We start from the raw sequence: 19,186 nt of genomic DNA, 5'->3' as shown, positions 1-19,186 counted from the left end.
CAGAAAGAAGAATCACGTCAGCACTCTGGATGGAGATGGGCTGAGGGAGTGACTGCTCCATTCACTATTTTCTTATCCATTGCATCAGATTGCTGCTCTCATCAGCAGTGTATTGGTTCTGGCTCAGATGACCTAGAACTAGGGGTAGCTTTATTTACAAAAACAAGTAGATTTAATCAGACAAGCCAGTAATAATTAACTAATGAGTTGGACATTGAACCTTTCTTTGGTATTGATGGTGAGGGGATTGTTCCTGAGCAATTACTCATGTATCACCCTTGACTTCTGAGTTATTTACTAACTCCATGAACAACGAGACGACAGAATCCTTGCAGTCACTCTACTGTCCCCTTTTACCTACTGCTCCCCAAGAGCATGCATGTGATAAAGCAAATTCAGTTCCAGCCTTACAGTAGCACCATCCCCACCTGCCCCCACACCTCCACCTTTCTAAGCAGCAAGGTGATGATTTAGTGGCAGTCACCCTCCTCAGGAATGGTCCTCTGGCTGTCTCAGATGTTGAGGGTTGCTTTAGAAATAAGATTCAAAGTCTCTTGAGTTTAGTGGTCAGCCAGCTGCAATAACATGCAGACAACACAGAGATGTGGGAAAGGAAGAAGCAAAAGGAAGAGCTGTGAAAGTCTCCAAGCTCTGCAAGTCAGAAGTTGGTAAAAGGAACCCATATCCTGGGGACTCAGAAAGACCACTGCAGCGTGCAGCCAGCTCAGCTGCCAGATGTTGTAAGTTCCAAGGCCTGGAGCGCTGCTGGTGTCCTGGGCCTCCTTGCTGGGTGGCGCATGAGAAAAGGTACTGTCTTCTTCGATTCCTGAGGGACCAGCCTTTGCTGAACTTTTTGGCAGCATTCAGCAGGCTTATTCTGTCAGGAGAGGTCTGCTGCACCAAAGCAGTGTCTTTAGTGGGTCCACATGAACTTGGGTCTGTTGGTGTGCGGTGATGAAGGCTGTGGTGAGGGTTTCTGAGCAATGGCTGTGGTGTCCTGCAGTGACTCTGTGATAGTGGCTTCCCTGCATCTCCCCTTTGATCTCTTGGGTCTTCCTCTTCTCCCTTCCCCAGAGCCCATGCAATTTCCGAAGTCCTTTTGGTCACTACTTTGGTTTGTGGTGTTGTGCAATAGCACCAAGTTAACAATTAACTACTACATGTCATCAGGGATTTTGTCCCAGCACCACTTAAGGGTGTGTGGGGACTTTTATCCCAAGCATCCACCCAGGACTCTCACAGCCAGGCAGAGCAAGGGGAAGGATCCGCCATCTCTTCTCCCCTGAGCCATGTCAGCAGCCCTGGAGGAGTTCTGTGGTTCCATCTTTTGGGTGAGTGGCTGCATCATCCCCCATTGCCCATTCTTGGGGTAGGATTCTCAGTGGAAGGGGAGAGCAGTAGATCCCAAGGCCCACAGCTTGTTCAACCAGTGGGACCCAAGTGCCAGTGGTTGGAGGTTCTGGTATTTATCCAGGACTGCCATGGCACTGAGCGCTGTGCACTGCCTGTGTGGTATCCACAAGACAACGATGCAAATGACAGTTACCTGAGTGAGTCCTGTCCTGTTTTAGCTCCACAGTCCATCTGGGAACACAGGACAACCTGCACGAACCTCTCAGGGAATGATTTGGGTACAGCTGCTGCAGCTGGCTTGGCTTCGGCAAGGGGTGGTTGTGGGGAAGGCCCTCCCAGGTTCAGGCAGACAGATGGGTAGGGGGACATCACCTGGGACCTTGGCTGAATGCTGAAATGCTCAGCCAGGAAGGTGGGTGTTGAGGAGGGGGGTGTGATGGGGTGGAGCAGGGTGGGCAGGAACTGTAGGAGTGCTGGGTCTTGTGCTGTGAGCCAGGTGAAGATCAAGCCATCCCAAGTGAGTTGGCTGTCTGTCCTTGCTGCCCCCAGAATGCCTCCTACCTCACTCGTCCGGATGCCGACCTACCCGTGTGCTTCCAGCAGACTGTGCTGGTCTGGGTCCCCCTTGGCTTCTTCTGGATTTTAGCTCCATGGCAGCTCCTGCCCATGTGCAAATCCAGAACCAAGAAATCATCTGTGACCAAACTCTACATCATCAAACAGGTAGAGTGGAGCTGAGGGGGCACAGAGGGCAGGCTGGAGCAGCCTGAGATGGAGGGGTGGTGAGTGGAAAGCCTCTGGGCTGAAGCTAGGTGTGGGATGGAGAGATGAGAAGTGTAGGAGAGAAGGAGCAATGGGCTAGAGCACCATTTGGGACAGAAACTTAATGGAGCGCCCAGGATGAGGCATATCTGGGACAAAGGGTTTAACAGGGCTGGGATGCACTGGGAGGGAGGGCAGATGTGTGTACTGGGGCCTCTCATGTTCTGGGTTGTTACCCTCCAAGCTTAAATGATGGCAGTGCTCCTGTGGAAGTGCTGCAGCTTCATAGGGCTGTAGAAAGCTCTCCCAGGCCAGGTTTGGGTTGGAAAGGGTGTAATGCTGTACGGAACAGTGCTTTTATGCCCAACTGCGTTGTCTTCCAGCATTTCACAGTGCCCACGATGGGCTGGGTCTCCCCTCACAGCTGCTCCCCTCTCCCCGCAGGTGCTGGCTACCTTGCTAATGCTGACAGCAGTGGCGGAGTTGGCCCTGGCATTTGTAGAGGACACAGAGCAGGACCCCCTGCCAGCTGTCCAGTACACAAATCCCAGCCTGTACATCGCCACCTGGGTAAGGGATCAGCCAGTAAATGTGCTGTGTGTCACCAAAGAGACAGGGTGTGAGACCGCGGGGCCAAGCAGCAGAAAACTTCCTTTAGCACAGAGATCAGTGGGAAGCCGTGTCCATGAGGGAAGTGTAGCCTGGAAGATGGGTTGGGACTAGCCCTGAACATGTGTGGGTGTACACAAGGGCAATAGGTTGAGAACAGGTGTCTGGTTGTACAGTGCTCCCTCATTTTGTGCTTAAAACTGGGATAGATACTATGCCTGTGAGTGTAGCTGAGCTTTCTGGCAGAAGCCTTAGTAGCAGCAGTATGGGTTTCACAGGGTCAACTGCACAGCGTGAACATCAGACCATGGCTTGCTGCTCTGATGTCTCACAGCTTTGCATGGGTTGCTGCTCAGTTTTGTGCAAAGAGTGGAGAAGTGCCACAGGATTCCCAGGCAGAGGAGAAAGCTGAGGACATAGGGGCCATCTGCCTGATGGAAGTTGCAGATATCTTAGATGAGACATAGGCTATTCTAACAGTCTTAACAAAGCCATAATATTCAGGAGCTATACTTAAAAGCAAAAGTAACACCCCCATTTGCTATCCTTTGTGTTTTGTCATGTCATTTAGTTTTACGTGCAGAGTTCATGTGAGATTACAAGTCAAGGGGACTGCCCAGAGAGGCTGTGCTGCAGGATCTCTCATCCAGCTTTATAGTTCCAGGTCTGGAGGCAATTTGTAGGAGATCGGGTGTGACTCCTCTCAGCTGGGCGTATCTGAGAATCTGGGGTGAGAACAGCTGAAAAGAGAAATAGTGCCTTGCAGTGATGTCAGGGTGTCTTCAGACCTTGTTTTTCCTATGAGGAGCCTGATCTTATGTCTTCCTCAAATAAACCTTTGACCTGTGCAATGAACTCCAAAGCTTACATTGGGTTGGCAGCGAGCTCAGGCACTAGCAGCTCAGTTTCTTCAAGGCAGTGAATCCCCACACATAGATCACGTGTACTGCAGTCCTGGACACATGATCCAAAGGCATGTTTAGAGCACAGACCTAGTCCTGCAGCCCTGCCTGAACCTCTGATTTTCCTTCCCCCAGCTCCTGGTCCTGCTGATCCACGATGCGCGACGCTTCTGCTTGTGCAGAGACTCAGGGATACTTTTCTGCTTCTGGACGCTGTCCCTGCTCTGTGGGATATTGCCATTTCAGTCACTCCTCCGGAGAGCCCTGCAGGTTGGGTTTGGTAGGAAGCTCTATGCTTCCCTATGGTCTTGTCCTGTCCACAAAGAAAGTCCCTTCAGACTTCATCTCTTGACAAGATATTAGTGGTATCACTGGGGTCCCAACTGCCCTAGGGACCTTGGGGGACCAGAAGAGACCTGAGAAGGAATTGCTCTTTGAATTCATCCTGTTTCTTTGGGGAGGCATAAGCTCTCCAGGACCAATTTCTCCCCTTATGGGAGGAGGTCAAGGAGAAGCAGGGAGGGGTGGTGAAGGGAAGCCAAGCTAAGACCCAGAGCAAGTTTTGCACTGCCTCATTGGGCCAAGCCTTATTCCCTGTGCTGGGGATGGATCTTGTCTCAGTGCCAGGTGGCACCCCAACAGTCACCCTGGGCTCTCTATTCCTGTAGGCACCAATCTCTGATGTGCCACGGTTTGTCCTGTTCTTCATCTCCTACGGGCTCCAGCTGCTGCTCTTCCTTGTCTCAGGCTTCTCAGACATCGCCCCAGAAACAAAGGAAATCACGAAGAAGGTGAGAGGTCCACATGGGAGTGGGCTCGGGGTACCACGTCCCATCCGGTGTTGCACAGGGCAGGGTGGGCTCCATGCAGAGACTCCTCCTGGCCCCTGATGGGAGGGAAGACTTGCGGGTTTCAGCAAGGGGCACAGCAAGAGCTGGAACCTGCAGCCCCAGGGCATCTGCATGTGTGTCCAAGGCAGGGCTGCTTCTGGCTGAAAAATGGGGTTCCTGGGGCTGGAGCTGGCACAGTTTGAAACCTCTGGGGTTCCTTAATGGCTGGGAGTGCTGAGTCAACTCTTGCCAACACCATCCCTCAGCATCAATGATCTCTTGGTACCCACTTTGCTTTGTACCCTAGAACCCAGAGGTGACAGCCTCCTTCCTGAGCTCCATCACCTTCGAATGGTACACCAGGTGAGCAGGGCTTTGTGGGAGGTTGGGCTGGCAAAATGGAGGGGGGCTTTACGGTTGGCCCAGTCCTGTCTGGGGGAGCCTGCAGCACAGGCTGCTTGGAGTTAGTCACAAGAGGCACTGCGTTTGGTGCAGTCTCTGCAGCCTGAGCTCGGGGCCAGGCTGGGTGTGAAGACTCTGCATTTGCAGTAAGGACTCTCCAACAGGTGTAGAGTGGGAATCTTGCTGAGGGGGGATTTCTCTGCCCCACAGCATGGTTTTCAAGGGCTATCGCAAACCCTTGGAAATAGAGGATATCTGGGAATTGAAAGGTAAAGACAAGACACAGGCTATTTACGCTGTTTGGGAGAAGAACATGAAGACTGCAGTGAGAAAGGCCCAAGCAGAACTGGAGAAACGGAAACGCAAGAAGAGACGCCAGAAAGCTGACCCAGACCATGGGAACAACATGAGCAATGCCCAGAGCCAAGACATCCTGGTGCTGGTAAATCCCTTCCTACACTTGGCCTTGCATGGGACTGAGAGATCCAGGTCCAGCCTTGGGAAGTAGGGTTACCTCACCTCTCTGCAGCCCCCTTTGCTGGATTTTCCCTTCTTCTGCAGGGCCATGGGCAAGGATGGGGGAACGCATGACAGGGTCTTCCCTGTCCTCAGCAGATCCCCATGTTTTGAGAGACCAAGAAAGTCTCCATCCTTCTGCCTTACAGAAGGACAGGAACCACTCTCAAGTCTGCAGTACAAGCAGCTCACTTATCTCTGTCTTCCCCTACCCCAGATACCTCCTAGCAACGAGGTCAGACTGAACATGACTATATGATCACCCCTGGCCTCAGATTCTTCCTGGGGTGCCTGATTTTTGGCATGAGAGGTTCAGGCTGGTCTGAGATTTGCAACAATTTTCTTTGGCACACAAGATAGGTGTTAGTACTGGGGGTGTTTGACACAAGCAGTTCAGAGAGCGAACACGAGAGGAGGTAGAGCTTCATTCAGGGTACCTGATCAGGGGGCTGTGGCACTGCCCTGGAAGCATCCTTCCAGGTGCAGGAAACCTGCACAACCAGCTCCTTTACTTCTGTGTGGACTTTTCTCTAGGAGGAGAAGCAGCCAAAGAGGAAGAAGAAGGGGGACAAAGGGGACTCTGGGCCTCGCAAGGATTTCCCCAGGGGCTGGTTGGTGAAAACTCTGTGCAAGACCTTCTGGCAGAACCTCCTGCTATCGGTGGCTTTCAAGCTGGTGCATGATGGACTTGTGTTTGTCAGTCCCCAGCTGCTGAAGTGAGTCCTTTCTCTCTGTTCCTCCCTGTCCCGGCTTTGCACTTTGCACCCAGCCCCACCACCTCTCGATGTGCACTCTATCCAACCCCACCACCTCCATATGTGTACCTCTCCCAGTCCCACACCCTGGGGACTTCCTGTGCCATCACCAAAGGTGTGAGAATGTGTTGGGTTAGCTTAATGAAGAACTGATCTGAGCTGGCTGCCAGCTCTTATGGGTGATATCTTGCTCCCTGCTCCCTACATCCTTTGTTATGCAGTCCTGGCTCTTCTTTGGGCCCCTTTGTGGGTCAGTCTGGCTCAGCCTGGCAGGACCTGCCCTGTTTGTTTCACAGAGGTGCACAGTCTCTGTGGATGATCTGACACAAGTGACCCACTGCTGTATGTGAAATACAGTGTCCCTGAGTTGGGGGTCCCCAGCTTGTTGAGTGTCAACCCAGGGTGGGGTCTCTGTCACTACTCTCGTGAGGACCCTGTGTTGGTTTGGAGCACCCTGCCTGGGTCTGTCTCAGTAGGGTGGGGGTCCCATGGGTTGCTCTGCCCTCCAGGCTGCTGATCGCCTTTGTGTCGGATGAGGCATCCTTTGCCTGGCAAGGCTATCTGTACGCCATCCTGCTCTTCCTGACGGCGCTGATCCAGTCCCTCTGCCTGCAGCAGTACTTCAGCTTGTGCTTCCAGCTTGGCATAAAAGTGCGTGCGAGTCTCATCGCTGCCATCTACAAGAAGGTTGGTATGGCCCTGTCATCACCCCCACTGGCTTCTTCCAAGCTGGGCGGGGGATACTGGCATCCATTGCCTGCCCCATCAACCTGGAGTGAATGTATGCTCTTTATTTCCCAGGAAGACGCAGGGAGAGTTTGGGTTGTGGGACACCCACCCAGCACTGGGGACACTGTGGGTGCTAGTTCTGCCTGGGACCTGGGTGCTGCAGCCGTGTGTTTGACAGCTTGAAAGGGCTGAGGGAGGTTTCTCTTCAGAGCAGTGCAACACCTAGGGCGGCTGTCACTGGGGTTCCTGCACTGGGATGTGTTTCTTTGCCCCTCAGCACCTGGTGGCTCCTGGTGTGCAGGCAGTGATGACACCTGTGGCCAGCAGAGGGTCACCAGGAACAAATCCAGGGGCTAATTCCCTGCTCTGCACCACGCTGCTGGCAGCCAGGCTGCTCCCAGACTGGCTTGCAGTGACTATGCTTTCTCTCTCCAGGCACTCACCATGTCCAGTGCCACCCGCAAGGAGTCCACGGTGGGAGAGACTGTGAACCTGATGTCAGCTGATGCCCAGAGGTTCATGGACATGGCCAACTTCGTTCACCAGCTGTGGTCATCCCCCCTGCAAATTATCCTGTCCATCGTCTTCCTCTGGGGAGAGCTAGGCCCCTCTGTCCTGGCTGGCATTGCAGTCATGGTGCTGCTGATCCCCATAAATGGGTTCCTGGTTGCCAAGGCCAAAACCATCCAGGTCAGTGGTGGGTGCAAGATCCTCACTGGCCTCCCACTCCTGAGGCCCTCTGTTAATCCCCTCACTCATTTTCCACACTCCCCTACCCTTTCCTGTTATGCTGCGGATCTTTCCCAGCCTGGGAAGTTCATCTAACTTGGGCTGGGGATGTCTCCAGCTTGAGCTGGGGGGTGATCAGCTGAGATGAGCAGGAGGCAGGTGAGACCTGTTCTACTGTCACAGCTGAATTTGAACAGGGCTGGGTGCATCCTTGAGGACTGAAAGCGAGATATAACCAACCATAAAAATGAAGCTTTAGCTTCTACCTGACAACAGGGTGCTGTGTTTTTCCCAGGTTGTCCAGAGCCCCAGGGAGCCAAGGTCCAGCTTTGTGGGATGGCTTCTTTGGGCTCTGGAGCCCATCCTTCCCTTCCCCATGGCAGCCCAGATGTATTTCCAAGGGTGACCTGCTGTCTGGTTTAGATGACCTCTGGCTCTTCTGTTTGTAGGTGAGGAACATGAAGAACAAGGATGAACGCATGAAAATAATGAGTGAAATCCTCAATGGAATCAAGGTGAGCAGTGGAGTGGAGACCCCTGGGCAGCTGCTGCACCCCTCTTCCTGGTGCACTGTACCTGGAGGCAGCACACCTGAATAACCCTACAGCACCAGCGTAATAGTCTAGTTTGGGGTTCCTGTGTCTGGGGTAGTCAAGCCTTAGTATCTGCAATTCCCTTGGCTTCCTCACCATTTGAAAGGTTGGCTGGGGAGGAGCTCTGGGTACCTGGACTAAGACTCTGGAGCCAAGAGAGGGTTTTCTGGGGGTTTCCTGGATGGCTGTGGTGGTGAGCAGTCTGCCATGCTGGCAGAGGGGCTGGCACTGACCTGCAAGCCAAGGATGAGGGAATAGCAATGCTGTGGGGGAGTGCCATGGGACAGGACAGGAAAGGGGAGATACAGTGGCCAAGCAGGCTTTTGAGCAAGCCAGGAGGTGGTGATGCAGGTGCTGGCCACTAGCAAGCTGAGTGTGGAAGTGGGCAATCCCATGAGGCCAACACCCGCTCACCCTGCTCATCTCACAGATCCTGAAGCTTTTTGCCTGGGAGCCCTCATTTGAGAAGCGAGTCAATGAGATCCGGGCACACGAGCTTAAGGACTTGGTGAACTTCAGTTATCTACAGTCAATCTCCATCTTCGTGTTCACCTGTGCCCCCTTTCTGGTGAGTGCCAACAGGCCTGGGGAGGTCTGCACCTTCCTCAGAGCTAGGGTTGGACTGTGTCCAAGGGGGTGGGAAAGATTGGGAACCTCCTCTGGAGTGCTTCTGGAGCGAGGAAGGGGCTGACTGACAGATGCCTGGGAGTATGTTCCTGGCTGCTGGCAGGAGATCTGTGGTGGAAAGGGATCCCCTCAGAGTGGTGAGATGGGGCCCAAAGGACAAGGGAAGTAGGAGGGGAACAGGTCCCCAGCAGGAAGGCGCTGCTGAGGCCTTAGGGGAGCATGAGGGTCTGGGCTGCACACAACCACACCGATGGTAGCTTTCCCTGCTCTCTGTCCTAGGTCTCCTTGGCCAGCTTTGCTGTCTACGTGCTGGTGGATGAGAACAACATCCTGGATGCACAGAAGGCCTTTACTGCCATCTCCCTTTTCAATGTGCTGCGCTTCCCCATGGCCATGCTGCCCTTGGTCCTCTCTTCCCTGGTGCAGGTCAGCGCTCACGTAGGGCAGGGGGTGCTGGGGGATCTTATGATACCTCTGCCCAAACCAGCACATGGGGCTCAGGTGTGTGATGGACTTGGCCCTTGGGCACCCAGGACTTGGCTGGCAGTGGGGTGGGACAGGACTCACATACATGACACAGGCTTGGGGTTCAGAGGCTGGTGCTGGTGCTTGGGTGGGGGTTGTGTGTATGGGGTGCTCTGCTATGGGCCAGCCCACCCAGCTGTGCCCCATGCCCACATGCCATCCTCTTTGTGCCATGGCAGACCAATGTGTCAACTGCAAGGCTGGAGCGCTACCTGGGCGGAGAAGACCTGGACTCCTCAGCTATCCACCACAACCCCATTGCAGGCAGGTGAACCTCCAGGTTACTCCCTGTGGGTCACAGGATGCCCCAACCCTGGGCTTTCCCAGCCCTGAAGGATGTCTCTCTGCTGACAGGCAGTGCCGTGCGTTTCTCGGAGGCTACCTTTGCCTGGGAGCAGGACGGCAACGCTGCGATAAGAGAGTGAGTGCTCTGCGCCATGTTGGGGGTAGATGGGTGGGGAGAGGGAGTCTTTCTATGTCGTTATTTGGGGATGGCAGTCACCTCTCACAGTGCTGCTAGAAGCGAGTGCCCCGGAGACACTGCTCTGTGCTGGTCCCTTGCAGTCAGCAGGTGACCTGCAGTGCTGCTTCTTCAGCCCTCATGTCTTTGCAGTGTCACCCTGGACATCGCACCTGGGAGCCTGGTGGCTGTGGTGGGGGCTGTGGGCTCAGGCAAATCTTCACTGGTATCAGCCATGCTCGGGGAGATGGAGAATATCAAGGGACACATCAACATCCAGGTGAGAGGAGCTGACCGGTGCAGGGGGCTGTGGGGCTGCTTGGGAGCTCAGTGGGGAGGCAACAGGGCAGGACTGGTTGCCAAGTGGTGGCTCAGGGCATGGACAGGCTCCAGGAGGTGGCAGTGCTCAGGTTGATGCTCTGATGAGGTAGCTGTTCCTGTGTCTCTTTCCAGGGCTCCCTGGCCTATGTTCCCCAGCAGGCCTGGATCCAGAATGCCACACTGAAAGACAACATCCTTTTTGGGTCAGAACTGGATGAAGCCAGGTATCAGCAGGTCATCAAGGCCTGCGCCCTCCTTCCAGACCTGGAATTGCTGCCTGCAGGTGACCAGACAGAGATTGGAGAGAAGGTATCTGCCCTGGGCACTATGGGTTTCCCACAGCACCTGCAGCAGAGGACAGAGCTGTTGCCCTGTGTCAGCCCAGTGCTCAGAGAGGTCCCTTCCCTTCCAGGGCATTAACCTGAGTGGGGGCCAGAAGCAGAGAGTCAGCCTGGCCCGAGCAGTGTACAGCAACGCAGACATCTACATCCTGGATGACCCGTTGTCTGCTGTGGATGCTCACGTTGGCAAGTACCTCTTCAAGCATGTGCTGGGGCCTAAAGGGCTGCTGCAAAAGAAGGTGAGCACCCATGCCTTATCCGCCACTAGCAGGCAAGAATGGCACTGGTGTGGTGTTGACCATCCAGGGAAGTCAGATGTTGCTTGCTTGGGACAGGAAGGGGTCCTGTGGCTTTCACATGGGGCTGCAGAAGGCAGGAGAGGCCTCATGGGTCCCCAGAGGGGTGCCTCATGTCCCTGTAGACAGGCAGTGATAAGCAAAGAGGTCCCCAAGTAGGGGATGGAGAGCCTGCAGGCCCATGGCTGGGGAGTGAGGTGTGCTCTGATGCTCACTACCCTGCAACCACTTTGTTGCAGACACGGATCTTGGTGACGCACAGTATCAGTTTCCTGCCCCAGGTTGATAACATCGTGGTGCTAGTGGCAGGAGCAGTGTCTGAGCATGGCTCCTACAGCACCCTGCTTGCAAACAGGGGGGCCTTTGCCCAGTTCCTGAACTTGTACGGCAGCCAGGAGGAGGATGCTTCGGAGAAAAATACTACAGGTACTGGGAACACAACGGGGCTGCTGCAGTTGGAGGGGCTGTGCATGTGTCTTGGGGTTATGAAAACCCTGAGACCTGATCCGTCAGTCTGACCTGGCTCTATCCAGCCCAGGCACCAGTGATGGCCGCTGTGAATCCTTCCCAGCTTCTGGCAATCATTAGCATAAGGACTTTCTGCCTAAGATTTGCATCTAGGCATTGTGTTGAACAGCCAGTGAAGAACCTATCTAATTTTTTTATTCCCTTTTTAGTTCATTTGATTATGGGTCCCGTAATCTTATGTGGCAACAGACTACATACCTTAGTGATGCTGGGGTGAGAAAGATCCTTTGGTTTATTCTAAACATGCTGTTGGATAACATTTTATCTTTATCATGTCCCACAGTGCTATGGGGAGGAGTGGTGTCAGGTCAGGTGGATGCTCCCCCTTCCTGGGCTCAGCCTGGTTGTCCAGCTGGAACCTGGCTATTCCCAGTCCATCCCCACAGGACCCATCTCCACCTGCTCAAATTAGATGCTCCTGAACTGGAGTGATGTGACCTACCAGATCTTGCACCTACTAAACTAGCACAAATCTCTGCTTGAGGTCCCACCAGTGGTACTGGGATAAGTCAGCATCAGGGACTGCCTCCACGCGGGCTTTTAGTCCTATGCCCCCTATCAGTTCTCCCTCCAGCACAATGGATTTTGTCCTCCTCCTGCTGTACTGGGCTTGCAGCAGGGTTGGAGAAGGTGTGATACATGGTGCTATGACACAGTCTGGGCCTGGGGTGTGGAGTGGAACTGAGTGCAGCAGAGGTGTGGTGGATGGGATCTGCTCTCTCCTCAGTGCCTGACCCTACCTTCCCTCATCCTTGTGCTTGTAGCTGTTGCTTTAGCTGGGGATGAAGAGCAGAGTGATGAAGACATTGAGCCTATTGTGGAGGAGAGCCTTGATGATGTGGTGACCATGACCCTGAAGCGAGAGGCTAGCATCCGTCAAAGAGAGTTCAGTCGCAGGTGGGAACTCAACCTGAGCTCTTGGGTCTCTCCCCTGGGCCCTGCATTGTTCCCTAGCAAAGAGGGTGCCTGGGGGCTTCCCTGGGGGGTTCTTGCAGAGAAGGGGCTGGGAGCCTCCCTACCTACTCCCACCACCAGCTGGGCTGGGTCAGGAACATCTGATCTTGCCTTTACTCACATTAGCGTGTCACAGCCTTACTCTGTGGTCTTCCTTGAAACTCCTGCTGCTGGTTGGTTTTTTGGGGACGAGGGCTATGATTTCATGGCTGCAAACACCTCAGGCTTCCACAAGGCTCGTTCAAAGCTGCCCCAGTTAGGACATTATTTCCCAGAGGGCTCCAACACTGGAGTCCCAGTGCAGCATAGGGATGGACCCCCAGGAGAGTAGGACCCATCCAGCACCCTACAACTAATGGTGCCCATCACCTCCCTGCAGCCTTAGTAAAAGAAGCACCAATTCCTGGAATAAGGCCCAGGAAGAGCCCCCCAAGAAGCTGAAGGGCCAGCAACTGATCGAGAAAGAAGCTGTGGAAACTGGCAAGGTGAGGAGGATGGATGGATGAAGCACTGTGCTGCGCTGGCTCAGTGCTACAAGAGCCTGGCTGTGGCTCAGAGAAGCCGGTGCTGGCTGGCTGTGGCCCCATTGCAGCCAAGAGACACTGAGGAGACAGAGTTGCCTGGGCAAGGTGGTGGAGAGGAGCACTGTGGGCAACAAGGCAGGGGTCCCAAGGCTGTACTGGGTGTCGTTTGCCCTGGTTTGCTGGGCAGCAGTGATGGGCTGAATTGCTCCACAGGTGAAGTTCTCCATGTACCTGCGGTACCTGCATGCTGTTGGCTTGTGGTATTCTTTCTGTGTTGCCGTGGGCTATGTTGGACAGTACGCTGCCTTCGTGGGGACCAACCTGTGGCTCAGCGCCTGGACTGATGATGCGGAGCGTTACCTGAACCAGACCTATCCCGTGGAGCAGCGAGACCTGCGGATTGGTGTCTTTGGGGCGCTGGGGGTGTCACAAGGTGGGTATGGGAGCACAGGGGATCCCGCTCACCTCAGCTGCGTGGTCCAGAAGGGATATGGCTTGCAAGGCCTGCAAGGAGCAGGGGACCCAGCATTGTGTTCATTTGCCTGCTGCTGCCTTCATTCTGGCTCCTGGCTGAACTGGGGACAGATATCAGTCTGAAGCCAGCATAAATTGCCCCAGGAAGTCAGTGTTTCCCCTGTAGGTTGAAGATCACTGTCCTTGATCAGTTTGAAGATAGTGCTAGGGTGGCCCGAGGCTTTCCAAAAGGGTTACCGTTTTTCCCTTGTGGTGGGACACAGTTACTGGGGCCTCCCAAGAAGGTGGGATGCAGGACGATCACAGTGGCTCGCTGCAGAGCTGCTGGCTTGGAGCTGCTTGATGTGTCCCTTGAGCCAAAGGGTGCCTGGGGCCAGTGTCACACATGAGCTGGTGATGACTGCCCTGTGCTCTCCTTGCAGCTCTCTTCCTGCTATTTGCGACCCTCCTGTCTGCTCATGGTGCCATGCGAGCCTCCCGGGTTATGCATCAACAACTGCTCAGCAACATCCTGCGTGTGCCCATGAGCTTTTTTGACACGACCCCGACTGGCCGCATTGTGAATAGGTTTGCCAAGGTAAGAGAGCAGCCCCAACATGGAGAAGGTTCCAGCAGGTCTGGAGAGCATTGAGTGGTGGCATAACCCTGTTGCTGTTCAGCACTGCACAGATGAGACCAGACCAGGGCCTGGAAGGGACCAGAAGGGCATGGTGGATGCGAGGCTGACTGTGAGGCAAACCACATCCTGGGCTATACTATGAGGAGAGTGGCCAGCAGATCACAGGAAGTTATCAGCTCCTCTGCTCAGGGGTAGGGAGGCCACACCTGGATACTGTGTCCTGTTTTGGGGCCATCTGGTCAAGTGGGATGTGGAGAAACTGAAAAGGGTCCAGAGTAGATCACCAAGAGAGGCAGGAGCCTAGAACCCACGTCTTGTAATGAGTTGCCCTTCTAGTTATGGACTCTCAGCAAAAGATGCAGTCTTTGCTCTGTAAATGAAGCTCATAAAACAAAGGGAAAATGAGAAAGATGGGAGAATACAGACAGGTAGTTTCATACATGCTGCCATTCCACTTCTTTTTTTGGTGCTATCTCTTGATTTTGGGGAATAAAAATATCTTTTGGGATCAAGCCTATGGGCCTGTTTGGTTTACTCTGAGATGAGGGAGTATGTGGTGCCCAGCTAGGAGACAGCTGATGGCCAGGTGGAGACCTGGATGTATCTGCAGGGACCTGGAGTCAGCCCTGTCCCTCAATTCCTGCTCCTGCATCCTGGGTCCAGGCAAAGAAGCAGTTCCAAAAGCTGGTTTGTGCAACAAGGGAATATTATAGAAAGCTTCTCTATTAAATCAGCTGTTCCCAAGCTAAGAGCTGTGGCCTTAAATGGAGTTGTGACCCTAACACCAATTCAGTGTCATCCAATATTTTTGTGTCTGGCACTGTTACCACATAAGTGTAGGAACCTTGTATTTGTGGGGCCTTGGGATTTCTCACTCTCTCTGGGGTCACTAACTGCTTCTCCACACTTCTTTGTATGCTCCAGGACATCTTCACGATAGATGAGACCATTCCCATGTCCTTCCGCAGCTGGCTCTCCTGTTTCATGGCCATCATTAGCACGTTGCTCATGATCTCCCTGGCCACCCCATTCTTTGCTCTCATTATCATTCCCTTGAGCATCGTCTACTATTTTGTGCTGGTGAGTAACCAGGGCTTGAGAGGAGCTTCTGCTCTGCTTAGAGCAGTATCTTTGTCGCTGCTGGGCTTTCTGTTGATAACCAAGCTGTGTCCCTCATTTCAGCGCTTCTATGTCTCCACATCACGCCAGCTACGGCGTCTGGACTCAGTCACCAGGTCTCCCATCTACTCCCACTTTGGTGAGACAGTGTCAGGCCTTTCTGTGATCCGGGCCTACGGACACCAACAACGGTTCCTGAAGCAAAATGAGAGCACCATGGACATAAATCAGAAAAGTGTTCACTCCTGGATAGTCTCAAACAGGTGAGTTTTACTCCTTATGCTACAGCACAGCCCACAGCACCTCTGCCCAGGGGCCTCTGGGTACTGAGGGAGGTCCCTGAGATGCTGCAGTCCTCCTTCTTGATCTCATGGCTGAGGGTCTGTGTAGGAACTGGGGGAGCTTGGGATAGGGACACCATCTGTGGGAAGGAGACATTTTAGGGCGATTTTGAAAGCCAGAGTGTGGCCCCTTACAAAGTGTCCAGAGCCGGGGCAGGGTGAGATGTGCTGTCAAGGGCTGGGATGCTCTTGGTGGGATCTGAGAAGAGGCCGATGCCCCAGGCCAGCTGGGAGTGCCGTGGGGGCACTGTCTGGTGTTGATGTGTTACTGGTAGATGCTTTGGGAGTGTGAGGGTTGTACAGCTGGAGCTCCTCCGATACGTGGCATTACCAGCACAGGAGGTTACATGTGAGACCCAGGGACTGACAGATAAAATGAACTTCCTTGCAGAACTGGCCACAGATCGCATGCTGTGTAGGTGCAGGTACCATGTGTACAGTGCTGGGCTCAGGGCTGGCTGCACAGGGATGCCAGTGGGAGGCTGCTCTTACTGCTGGGCCCTGTGTTGGGTGCAGGCAGATGCCTCTCCCACCACCCCTCAACCATCCTCTCCTGGTGCAGGTGGCTGGCCATCCGTCTGGAGTTCATTGGGAGCCTCGTGGTCTTCTTCTCTGGGCTTCTAGCAGTGATTTCAAAGGGCACTTTGGAGGGTGGCATCGTTGGTCTTTCTGTCTCCTCTGCCCTCAATGTGAGTCAATGAAAGCTTTTTCTTATTCCAGGACAGGGCTGTTTCTGGGAGCTCTGAGCTGACTGCAGGCAGTTCTGAGCCATGGAGAGGGGATTATCTGGGGTGTCCCATCACCTGGGGAACTGCTATGGAGCCAGGGGAGCACACATCCCAGTGTGAGGGGGATACTTGCTGCCATGGGGAGGAGCACGGTCCCTCTGTGGATCAGAGATGCTGCAGCAAAGCTTTTGAAGGGCTGGGAGAGGGGGCTGCAGAGTGAAGAGTTAGGGGCCAGGCCAGGTATCCTTGTGCCCACGCTGAGTCCCTGAGCTGAGGTGGGAGGTGGCTGTTCCTGGGTCCCACTGAGCTCTGCAACTTCTGGTTCTGCCACGCAGGTGACCCAGACACTGAATTGGCTGGTGCGGATGTCTTCGGAGCTGGAGACGAACATTGTGGCTGTGGAGCGGGTACATGAATACACGAAGGTGAAGAATGAGGTGAGGAGACCAGGGTTCAGGCAAACACCTGCTGCACAGCTTGGTTCTAACCAGCATCCCAGGGTACAATCCCCCTAATGCTTCTGTGCCCCCAGGCTCCATGGGTGACAGAAAAGCGTCCACCCTGTGGCTGGCCCAGCAAAGGAGAGATCCAGTTCGTTGACTATAAAGTTCGTTACCGACCTGAACTGGAGCTGGTTCTTCAGGGGATCACCTGCAATATTGCAGGCACCGAGAAGGTGAGGACCTCTCTGCCTCTGCCCTCACTACACTTTCCCAAGTGACACTGTGTTAAAGTTGTTTCTGTTCTCTTGGCTTCAGTCTGTGGACTAGGGAGGGATGGTCACAGGATGTGGCTCCTGGGGACTCGAGCTGCAGGGCAGGGACCAAAGGAGACAGTCTGGGAGATGGTGATTGCAGATGCAGGGCAGGAAGGACCACCGGACCAAGACGGAGAGCATCTGCCTTGTTTTCTTCAACCCTGTCAGCTGGTCTAAATAGCTGCTTTCACAGGTTGGGGTTGTGGGCCGGACAGGGGCTGGAAAATCCTCCCTCACCAACTGCCTCTTCCGGCTGCTGGAGGCTGCTGGAGGGTCAATCCTCATCGATGAGGTGGATATAGCGACGATTGGCCTCCATGACCTGCGCCAGAACCTCACCATCATCCCACAGGTGAGCTGACCCCACCTTCCACGTCTCACTTTGCACATCCTCCCCAGGCTGTGTTCCCTGGGCCACCCATTGCCCTTAGTGTATCCCTGGGTGCCGCAGAGTCCAAGGGCCTGTGAGCGTGCTGTTGCTCCCTCTGCTGCCCAGCTGCAGGCAGTAGGGCAGGGCAGGCTGTGGCCAGTCTCGGGGGGGGGGAGGGGGCTGGAGCAGCTGCAGCAGCTACATTCAGCCCTGCTGAATGGCCGTGGTGTGGTTGAACACGGTGTTGTCCTTGGCAGGACCCTGTGCTCTTTACTGGCACCCTGCGAATGAACCTCGACCCCTTCGACCAGTACACAGACGAGGAGGTCTGGAAGGCCCTCGAGCTGGCCCACCTAAAGACATACGTGCAAGACCTTCCTGAGGGGCTGCTGCATCTTGTGAGCGAGGGAGGGGAGAACCTGAGGTGAGCAGAGGAGCAGAGGCATGTCTCGCTCCCCTCCTTTCCCCTGGTCCCAGGGACCAGCAGCCTCTAGCAAAGTGGCTGTCCAGGGATGAGGGCACAGAAGCTTCTGGGAGTGAAGGTGGGAGAAAACGGTCAGGAGTCAGGGCTGTCAGGGATCCAGCGTGAGCCAACCCTTCCTTGGTGGCCCAGAGAGCAAGATGCTGAGGGATGTGGTGCTTAGGGTGGCAGATGATCAGCTGGGGGAAGGCCAGGGAGGGCAGGCACGGTGCTGGGGTCAGGGCAGCGTGTGGCAGTAGGCTTGCAGAAGCCCTGCTGGTGTCTGCCTAGTAACCCATGTACCCCGCCTCATCGCAGTGTTGGGCAGAGGCAGCTGGTGTGCCTGGCCCGGGCTGTTCTCCGCAAAGCCAAGATCCTCATCCTGGATGAAGCAACAGCAGCTGTAGATCTGGAAACTGATAATTTAATCCAGACAACAATCCGCAGCGAGTTTGCTGACTGCACTGTCCTCACCATCGCCCACCGCCTCCACACCATCATGGACAGCAACAGGTACTGTGGGGCAGTACTGTGGGGGAAGGGAAGGGGGATCTGGGCTCCTGGGATGGGGCGAGAGGTGGCCAGCAGCAGAAGCAAGGATGCAGGGACTGAGGCAGGGGTGGTTGCAGTGCCCAGGACAGCAATATACAGGGGTTCTAAGAGAGAGAATAGAGGGATGGGAAGGATGGCCATCTAGTAGTTATGCCTTTGGGGGGAGAAACATTTTTATGGATCCTTCTTTACAGCAACAGGCCATAGGAGTGTTGCTGACACCTTACGTGTGTCACCCTGCCAGTACAGGCAGGAGAGCTGTGCCCTCACCTCTGTGATGAGAGGAGGTGAACCACATAATGTGGCTGTAGGAGGAGTGAGGGTCGGTGGGGCTGTAGTGCTGGCACCAGCAGTGCTATCGGCTCAGATCCCGGGAGCTCAGGCCTTCTCATTCCCTGCTGCCAGGGTGATGGTGCTGCAGGCTGGGAGGATTGTGGAATACGACAGCCCTGAGGAGCTGCTCAAGAAGCAGGGCGTCTTCTCTGTGATGGCAAAGGACGCTGGCATCGTGAATACAGAAACCACCACGCTGTAGGTGGAGCAGAGCAGCGTGCAGGCCTGTGCACGGGCAGCTCCCTCCCATCGGCACTCACCAAGCAAGCACCGGCGTCTCCCTGCAGCCAGGCTGCCCAGGAATTTGTCTCTCTGCAGCCACGAAGAGGAGAGGGTGGCTTCTCTGGCTGTTAGGGACCGAGGATCTAGACTTGAGTGAGCTGTTAAACTTGCTACCACACCCTGCCTACTGTGCACACCAAGGTCTGGAGCTGCTAATTTATTCCAGCATAGAGGGGAAAAGTTATCTGCCAGGCAGGGAGACCATGACCCCCTTAGGGGGTCTTGAAGTTTTTGTACAAAGTTTTGTTCACCTTATCACGGGTACCTAGCTGAGAGATGCCTGAGCACTATGGAATGAAATTTACTGTTTAATCTGAGTGAATGTTATAATTTATTTACTTTTTGTAACTGTTTCTCATCTTCCAACTAAAAGTCTGACTTTAAGGCATGCTAAA

The 19,186-nt window shown here is 54.4% G+C and overlaps 1 protein-coding gene across 3 annotated transcripts in view; it reads left to right on the top strand.

Annotated features, from left to right (window-relative positions):
* Positions 1–19,186, top strand: part of ABCC2 (ATP binding cassette subfamily C member 2) — a 21,415-nt gene extending 2,229 nt beyond the window's left edge. Inside the window, exons 2-33 of one of the 3 annotated variants that reach the window (XM_074831018.1) lie at positions 1,221–1,331; positions 1,903–2,076; positions 2,560–2,685; positions 3,762–3,896; positions 4,295–4,417; positions 4,764–4,819; positions 5,069–5,300; positions 5,909–6,090; positions 6,639–6,816; positions 7,294–7,548; positions 8,037–8,102; positions 8,611–8,748; positions 9,087–9,233; positions 9,512–9,600; positions 9,691–9,753; positions 9,946–10,072; positions 10,246–10,422; positions 10,526–10,693; positions 10,990–11,176; positions 12,043–12,175; positions 12,612–12,717; positions 12,970–13,189; positions 13,653–13,807; positions 14,774–14,929; positions 15,032–15,231; positions 15,872–15,998; positions 16,373–16,474; positions 16,570–16,713; positions 16,988–17,146; positions 17,422–17,588; positions 17,943–18,137; positions 18,582–19,186. In XM_074831018.1, the coding sequence (XP_074687119.1) occupies positions 1,290–1,331; positions 1,903–2,076; positions 2,560–2,685; positions 3,762–3,896; positions 4,295–4,417; positions 4,764–4,819; positions 5,069–5,300; positions 5,909–6,090; positions 6,639–6,816; positions 7,294–7,548; positions 8,037–8,102; positions 8,611–8,748; positions 9,087–9,233; positions 9,512–9,600; positions 9,691–9,753; positions 9,946–10,072; positions 10,246–10,422; positions 10,526–10,693; positions 10,990–11,176; positions 12,043–12,175; positions 12,612–12,717; positions 12,970–13,189; positions 13,653–13,807; positions 14,774–14,929; positions 15,032–15,231; positions 15,872–15,998; positions 16,373–16,474; positions 16,570–16,713; positions 16,988–17,146; positions 17,422–17,588; positions 17,943–18,137; positions 18,582–18,711 (4,659 nt within the window). In that variant the 5' untranslated portion in view covers positions 1,221–1,289 and the 3' untranslated portion in view covers positions 18,712–19,186. Of the gene's footprint in view, positions 1–1,170; positions 1,332–1,902; positions 2,077–2,556; positions 2,686–3,761; positions 3,907–4,294; positions 4,418–4,763; positions 4,820–5,068; positions 5,301–5,908; positions 6,091–6,638; positions 6,817–7,293; positions 7,549–8,036; positions 8,103–8,610; positions 8,749–9,086; positions 9,234–9,511; positions 9,601–9,690; positions 9,754–9,945; positions 10,073–10,245; positions 10,423–10,525; positions 10,694–10,989; positions 11,177–12,042; positions 12,176–12,611; positions 12,718–12,969; positions 13,190–13,652; positions 13,808–14,773; positions 14,930–15,031; positions 15,232–15,871; positions 15,999–16,372; positions 16,475–16,569; positions 16,714–16,987; positions 17,147–17,421; positions 17,589–17,942; positions 18,138–18,581 lie in introns of those variants that run through there. The other 2 variants (XM_074831019.1, XM_074831020.1) reach the window with 2 other exon arrangements.

This window comes from Strix aluco, chromosome 7 (genome assembly GCF_031877795.1).
Source record: "Strix aluco isolate bStrAlu1 chromosome 7, bStrAlu1.hap1, whole genome shotgun sequence".
Classification (NCBI taxonomy): Eukaryota; Metazoa; Chordata; class Aves; order Strigiformes; family Strigidae; genus Strix; species Strix aluco.
Note: the sequence above shows the minus strand (reverse complement) of the source record. Positions and strands in the feature narration are given on the sequence as shown.